At 38.2% G+C, this 8,187-nt stretch overlaps 1 protein-coding gene across 1 annotated transcript; it reads left to right on the top strand.

Moving 5' to 3' along the window:
* The first annotated feature begins 659 nt into the window (after nt 1-659).
* LOC125240139 lies at nt 660-4,115 on the top strand. The gene is made up of 6 exons (XM_048147989.1): nt 660-768; nt 1,073-1,651; nt 1,993-2,114; nt 2,483-2,659; nt 3,140-3,299; nt 3,689-4,115. The coding sequence occupies exons 1-6, from the start codon at nt 741-743 to the stop codon at nt 4,030-4,032; spliced, it is 1,410 nt and encodes a 469-aa protein (XP_048003946.1). The 5' UTR covers nt 660-740; the 3' UTR covers nt 4,033-4,115.
* The last annotated feature ends 4,072 nt before the right edge of the window (nt 4,116-8,187 follow it).

Raw genomic sequence — 8,187 nt, forward strand, 5'->3', positions numbered from 1 at the left:
ATGATTATCAGAACGGAACTCTAACCAGGGGCGGCTCACTCTTCATCAGCAGTTCCACTGCACCAAATGTCACTGTTCTGGACGTAAGTGCATGCTGTTCTTATAAAAATACCAAAGTCACTATAAGTGTGCCGTTCAGATTTGAGGAGTTCCGTTCTGACCATCATCAGCAGTTCCACTGCACCAAATGTCACTGTTCTGTACGTAAATGCATGCTGTTCTTATAAAAATACCAAAATCACTATAAGTGTGCCGTTCAGATTTGAGGAGTTCCATTCTGACCATCATCAGGAGTTCCAGTGCACCAAATGTCACTGTTCCGTACGTAAATGCATGCTGTTCCTTTAAAAACACAAAAATCACCATATATATGCCTTTCAGATTTGAGGAGTTCCCTCGATTTCTCCAGGACTGGGTTCTGAGAAAAATGGGACCAATCTGTATGCATATACATTCAATCAAAAAAAAATTTTTCAAATTCGGTCCAGTAACGACGGAGATATCGAGGAACAAACATTAAAAAAAAACAGACGAATTGAGAACCCCTTCCCTTGAGATTTGGAAGGCGGTTAAAAAAGTAAACAACATGATAACCGCACTGCACATGTATAACTATTTTAAGAACATAAAACCCGTTATTTTAAAATGAAATGTCCAAGATCAGGACGAGGCAGTGTGGGTGCGCGCGCGCAACGGAACCAGTCCTCGGCGCACTCTGACAAAGCTAACAGGAAAACATCATGGCCTTCTGTGTGATCTTGCTTTTAGGTGAGTTTATTTATGAACATAAATAACGATTAAATAGCTTATAGATTCGCCAGGTTTTGTTTATAAATCACAAAATGTTATATTGTTATAACATACGTAAGTACTTTTATATTTACAAAAGTAACTTGACAAGATTATTTTACGCGATTATTTTTAATATTTTTACAAAAATGCCAGAATCCAAAGAAACTGTAGAGTTCCTTTACTTTTTCTTACTATGAAACGGTATCTTTTTAAATATTATTGGTACTTACATTATTTAATACAAGCAAAGTTCTAACAAGTAATTATTTCATTGGCATAGGTATTCTTCTCAAATGCGAAGGCCTCGAACAGTCAAGAAGTCAAAACTGGTATCATCATCCACCAGCATTATCTAACTTGTCTATTAATTCAACCAATTCAGGAGAAAACGATAAGGTGACACGAAACAGTGAAACAAATGTAACCCAAGAACAAATCAATAAGACAGGAGAGCTTTGGAAGATGACTACAGAAGAGCTTTGGAAACTTCGTTTTCCACAATGGACACCAGAAGACTACGACTTTATGCTTTCAGACAATAAGGCAGATAATAATTCAAATCAAAATTATGAATATCCGCAGAACATTTCCACTACAGGAAGTACTTCAAGCTATGACAATTTTAATATAACTATACAACAACATCCTGTAGCTGATGGTATATCGGTTTCTGGTGACAATTGGGGCCTTCCTCCAGAGTTCTCAAGTAGATCCGTCACAAACATTCTAATAGGAGATAAACTAACATCGCTTCAAGCTCCTCTTCTGCAGTTTCACGTGGGAGTATACAGCAAGGCGTTTGAACCCTATATGCAGATATGCGGTGGAACACTAGTTACTACTGAAGCAGTCATATCAGGTAAGACGAGCTTCTAAATCTAAATATACATATAAATAAGAGAAGAAACTGACTGGCTGACTCACTGCCTGACATATCAACGCACAGCCGAAACCGCTGGTCCTAGAGATTTCATATTTGGCACGTAGGTTCCTTATAAGGTGTAGAGGAGCACTAAGAAAGGATTTTTCAAAATTCACATCCTAAGGGGATGAAATGGGGGTCCAAAGTTCAACGTTTTAAAAAGATTACTTTTAGTACGCGGGAAAAAGATAGTTTTTTATGAATTAATCTGCTTTTGAGTAACTGAGTAATGGATTGTTTGAACTCTGAATATGAATGTAACGGCAATATTTTGTTAGCGGCACACTGCTTTTGGAGTGACGTGGAGGGTGCGCTGCCTGCCTCGCAGTTTGTAGTAGCGGCTGGCAAACTCTACCGTCCCTGGAACGACAACCACGATCTTTATGCGCAGAAATCTGAAGTAAGTGTCCTGAGTAAAACAACGTTTATGTAGGTAAACACTGAAAATATTAATTAAATAATGCAAAATTCCTGGTGATTTTTGTCTCGTTCGACAGCACTCTCTCCACCATTAAAAAAATTTAAAATGTCTGTTATAGTAGCAATTTTCTAAGATGTCCGAATGGTCATAAAACCCTTTTTCTGTAGTATACACATTATACGTAGTGTACGTCACGTTTTAGTAAAAACTTTTTTTGACGTGCGGTTTCCATTAAAAAGTATGATACATTTTTTTATCATTAAGACCGAATCTGCTAGTGATTATGTAGAACGAGGCAAGCAATACCAGGATCTCAGAGAGAGATCTTACTTTGGATGTAATTGCAGGTATTCTCTATAAAACTACCGCCGAGATTCCACGGAGCGGTGACCAGCTTCCAAGATGACATCGCCGTGGTGTTGTTGGATACCCGGTTCACGCAGTCACCAGCCATCCGCCCGCTCTGCGTGAAATTCGACGAATATCTTGAACAGAACCATCTGCGAAGTGGAAAACAGGGCGTGGTAAGTTCTATTTACAAAATAAACACTAAAAACTATAACTGAAATAAATGTCATACACAAAGAAAAAGTGACCAAGGCCTCCAAGTGTTCAAAGCTGGATTCGAACCAGCATCCTCCGTTATCGCGACGGATGCCTATACCACTCGGCCATTCGGACACGGTGGCAACACAAAAACACTGTGTGTGTGGAAAATAAACACTGTCTTGTATGTTCCATTTTCACTCATCAGTAACTATAGTTAAAACGATTTTGCTTTTGTGGTAGTGCGCTTGTAGTAGTAATATACTTATATAGAAACTATATTCGAGTGAATTTATCCGCGCCGTGCATTTTTGTAACACGTGTACAAAGATTTTAGTATAAAGTTTCCATTTAACTCAATATTATTTAGATTCCTAGACCTATGTTACCTCATGTATAGAGACTACAATCACGTCCTGCGGAGCCGAACGTCTTAATAGTGTGGGTATTGTGCGCAGGTGCAAGGCTGGGGCCTGACTGCAGAGAACGGGCCGCCCGCGCAAGCGCTTCAGTACCTGTACATGCCGTATGTGCCTATCGAAGAGTGCATTGCCAGCTCCGAGCCCAGCTTCCTCAAGTACATCACTAGCGACAAGATCTGCGCGGGAGTTACTACCGGTAGATTTTATACCGTTCCATATTTATTTCTTATTTTCCAAAATTAATCAACTCTCATATCTTCATTGGTTCCTCAATACTGAGAACCGTCAACGAGGTTCAGCAGGTCCTAATATTAGTCGTCATTGGTCTCGATCTCCCTTACTGTTTGCTGGACCTTGCCATAGGATGTCCATTTTGAGTTGGTAGGAGGTTTAGGTTGGTTGGTTGGTTGGGAGGAGGAGGTAGATGGAGAGCCCCTAGGTCTTTTGCGTTTCATTTTTCCACGGATTATCACTTCTTCCAACTTTGGTACCAGCTCATCTGAATACATATTGGCAAATACCAGGACTAGACAGAAACAAATGTTTATATGTAGTTCTCTTACTTCTTTTTTATTTTACTATCAGGAAAGGCGCTGTGCCGGGGCGACAGTGGTGGTGGACTGGTTTTCTTCGACTATTCCACCAGCGAGAGGGTACCGTTCCTATTCGGGATAGCATCCACCGCTCCGCGTAACGCGCACCTCTGCAACACCCACACACGCGCCACGCTCACGCGCGTACTCTCACACCGCCTGTTCCTGCGCACACATATACCGGACATAGAAGAAGCATGCACTAACAACTACGTCACTTTAGCGAAGGATACCGAAAATGGTTCGTCAGAAGATAGAACTGCAGCAACGCAGCCACCACCAGCGAACATTAAATTAGTTTGTAACTGCTACTGCAATAATACTTCGACATCTTAAATACGTAACAAATTCTTCTAATTAGTCTTTAATTCTTCTAGTTTTATTTCACATGCTGCAGATAAAATCCGTTTTTAAACAAGTTTTCATGTTTCTCTGGTTAGATTAATAGATTGTTAACAAATGGATGAAAGGCACTCATTCCAAATCAAAGACACATAATTAAACACCGTGCTGTTTTGGTTTCCGTTAAAGTTGAATTGAATGAATCAATAAATGTGAGAAAACCTTAAGAATAATATAATAATAAAATAATAAATATTGGGGGACACCTTACACAGATCAACCTAGCCCCAAACTAAGCAAAGCTTGTACTATGGGTGCTAGGCGACGATATACATACTTACATATACATACATACATACAATCACGCCTGTATCCCATAAAGGGGTAGGCAGAGCACATGAAACTACTAAAGTTTCAGGGCCACTCTTGGCAAATAAGAGGTTAAAAGAAAACGAAACTGTGGCATTGCAGTGACAGGTTGCCAGCCTCTCGCCTACACCACAATTTAACCCATATCCCATAGTCGCCTTCTACGACACCCACGGGAAGAAAGGGGGTGGTGAAATTCTTAACCCGTCACCACACAGGTACGATATACATACTTATATAGATAAATACATACTTATATACATAGAAAGCATCCATGACTCAGGAACAAATATCAGTGTTCATCACACAAATAAATGCCCTCACCGGGATTCGAACCCGGGACCGCGGCTTGGCAGGCAGGGTCACTACCAACTACGCCAGACCGGTCGTCAAAATATAAAAATTAGTTTCAAGTAGGTATCTGAAGCACCTGTCTTCAGATACCTACTATGTACTTAGTAATAAATTGTATTTGACCTAAAGAACCCTCCCTTAAAAACGGAAACCAATAAAAACAGGTTGTATATTTCAGTAGGTAACAAGTTGTAAAGAATCCAATATTTGCAACTCAGGACTCTTATTCGAATGCAAAAATGGAGATGTGTTTGTTTTCCTCAATTGAGCACCGCAGAGCAGGTAACTGTGACTTGTTGTTACACATCGTCACTACTTTTAAAAAAACTTGTATCTTCGTCTGTCAATGAAAAGAAAATTGTAGTAAGTATGTATGGAATGCATATAGACTTACTGCGTTTTAACTTTGAGGAACAGCGTGAGATACGAGATTTTTTAAAAGTAGTGACCTACAGTTAAGGTACGAAATATAGATGCGGACAAAGGGCCAAAAAAAGGTAAGGTGGCCTAGATGGCATTACACCTTTGGGGTACGCTCAGCTAGATGGCGCTAATACTAATATTAGAAATTTTAACACATATCAAGCTAAGAATATGGGCCAAATTGTCAAAACTGAGGTTCAAAAGTTTTAAGCCTGTGTCAAGAGATGGCAGTCTATGCACTTTGATTGCACTTTTTCCTTCGACAGTAACTCTCTATGATACTCGATCCTCTTTGATATTACCAAAGACATATATAACTCCGTATAGACAGATAAAGTCTAAGAAAAAAGCGTACCTCAGTACCATACAGAAAAGGTACGGTGGCCTAGATGGCATTCCACCTTTGGGGTACGCTCAGCTAGATAGCGCTAATATTAACATTTGACATTTTAACACATATCAAGCTAAGAATATGGGCCAAATTGTCAAAACTGAGGTTCAAAAGTTTTAAGCCTGTGTCAAGAGATGGCAGTCTATGCACTGTGATTGCACTTTTTCCTTCGACAGTAACTCTCTATGATACTCGATCCTCTTTGATATTACCAAAGACATATATAACTCCGTATAGACAGATAAAGTCTAAGAAAAAAGCGTATAGTATGAATTTTTTGAAACGAACGTTTCTAAACAAAGGCATTGTTCCTTTTGTGTTGAGCAAGAGCTTCTGTTTTAGGCCGCGCTAAGACAACAAGAAGCAACTGTATCCTGATAATTGTAAGGTTCAAATCTGTGCAGCAGCAAATTTGAGATAGATTGTTTTGGAAATGTGAAGCGATAGACCACACCGGTATAGTTGCAAAACTTGCAAATACACAGCGCTTCTAATACTTTGATACTTGGTGGTGGTGGTGTAAGTAATGAAACACGTAGGTATATCACTGTTATTTTTTTATTAATGATTTTGTTAACAATCAACAATTGTATATAGCAATATATAAATAATTAATTACATAAATATTAGGTAGGTACAAGTCTATAGACATACATATTTTTTTCGTACTGTATTATTTATACTTTGAAATTTAGATTTATTGTAACTAAAGTATTTATTTTATTTGTTTTTTATAGTAGTTATTACAATTTAAAAATGTTTATAAATTTTTTTATATTCCTAATTGTTAGACAAACATTCCTAATAATTTAAATTACGGTTTGTTTAGTTACTTATGTTATTTTATGTATCATGTATAATACATTTTATATTTAAAGTTTATGTTTTTAGATTACTCATAAAATGCACTTTTTAACAGTATTTTTTTTAAAACAAATTTAGTACAAAAATATGGAAATATGAGGATTTGTTTACATTTCGTGGCTACTAAAAATTCATTATATTAAATATTGCGCTATATTTTGCTATGGAACCCTAAAAAACTAGTATTGGGAATAAATTAAGCATTATCTAGTTACATAAAAATGACACCAAAATTAACCTAAAAGTTCTAACTAATCGGCCAGAAATTTTTTTCTGAGCACCGGGAGCTCCATACTTTGACCCCCCCTCCATCCCTTCGGACACGGAGTTCAAAGTGGCTACCGGTCCTATTTGACTCAGGAGGACGTGTATAATACACATACCAAACGCCAATGCTGTACTCAAAAATTCATACCTTTTCCCAATAGAGAACGGACTATTACCTACCCTTTGGGTTGGGAGGTCAGATGGCAGTCGCTTTCGCAAAACTAGTGCCTACGCCAAATCTTGGGATTAGTTGTCACAGCGGACCCCAGGCTCCCATGAGCCGCGGCAAATGCCGGGATAACGCAAGGAGGATGATGACATATGTACCTAGGTACTTATTGGTTACTGTTACGGGTGCAGGTAAATACCTACCGATGATTAATGAGATGATTTTGATATCATTTTATTGTTTGTCAGAGTAAAAGCTTATTTAATACCATTATAACTAATAATCGGTAAATAACCAAGATTAATTTATATTTATAACTTGTATGTATTTTGCAGGGACAAATTATGTTACACAATGAAATATACGTATATCTCACGACGAACCTACCTAGTATGACGACTGGCCCCGTAGCCGAATGGCATTTCTCCGACGCCAAACGAAAGCGATACGCCGCTGGCTCTGTCGCGCCAATACGCAAGCGCGATAGAGATAGATATCTACTAGCGCTTCGTTTCGTGAGCGTTTCGTGAGCGATTGTGCCATTCGGCTAGCCACCCTGTACTTCACACCCGATATTTAGCATCCGTAAGTAGGTATCAAAACATGCAGTGCGCGTGCACAACCGGTCTGTATTAGCGGCAACCCACACTCAGGCGACGCCTGTCTTAACACTCGGGCGGCGTGGCGCTGACGCCTGTTCTGCGTCTTAAGACATGCGTCGCCTGTGTGTGGATAGTGCCTTATAGGCACGTCAAAACAAACATGGTACAGTCACCGGTAACAACAACGCACAAAAAGAAGGCGCAAAAATATTAGACACAATCTTATATCTAGAGCCATAAGAGTATGTCATATATTTTTGCACAGTCACCGGCACAAATAAATATTTAAGTGATGATTTCTGTACCTTGTCGCTTTAAATCGTTTGACAATTTCGTATGACATTTCAAACAAGACATTAATGTGACAAGGTATAGAAATTTAATGTTTATTTATTTATTATAATTATTATTGTTTTTATTGAGTAATAATCCAGCTTTTGTAGATTAACAAATAATAGTGATGTCTATACATATATAGCAATGTATATATTTTTCTAATTTGGTATTTGGTTCTAGCAACTGAAGTTGACTAAGATATTTTAGAAAGTGCCTCAATCATGGTATCTAAAATAATAAAATACGTATTTGAGACAAAAATAAAAGTTACATAAATAAGTAATTTTGCAATAAAACTGAAAAAAGTAAACAACATGATAACCGCACTGCACATGTATTAACTATTTTAAGAACATAAAACCCGTTATTTTAAA

This window comes from Leguminivora glycinivorella, chromosome 2 (genome assembly GCF_023078275.1).
Source record: "Leguminivora glycinivorella isolate SPB_JAAS2020 chromosome 2, LegGlyc_1.1, whole genome shotgun sequence".
Classification (NCBI taxonomy): Eukaryota; Metazoa; Arthropoda; class Insecta; order Lepidoptera; family Tortricidae; genus Leguminivora; species Leguminivora glycinivorella.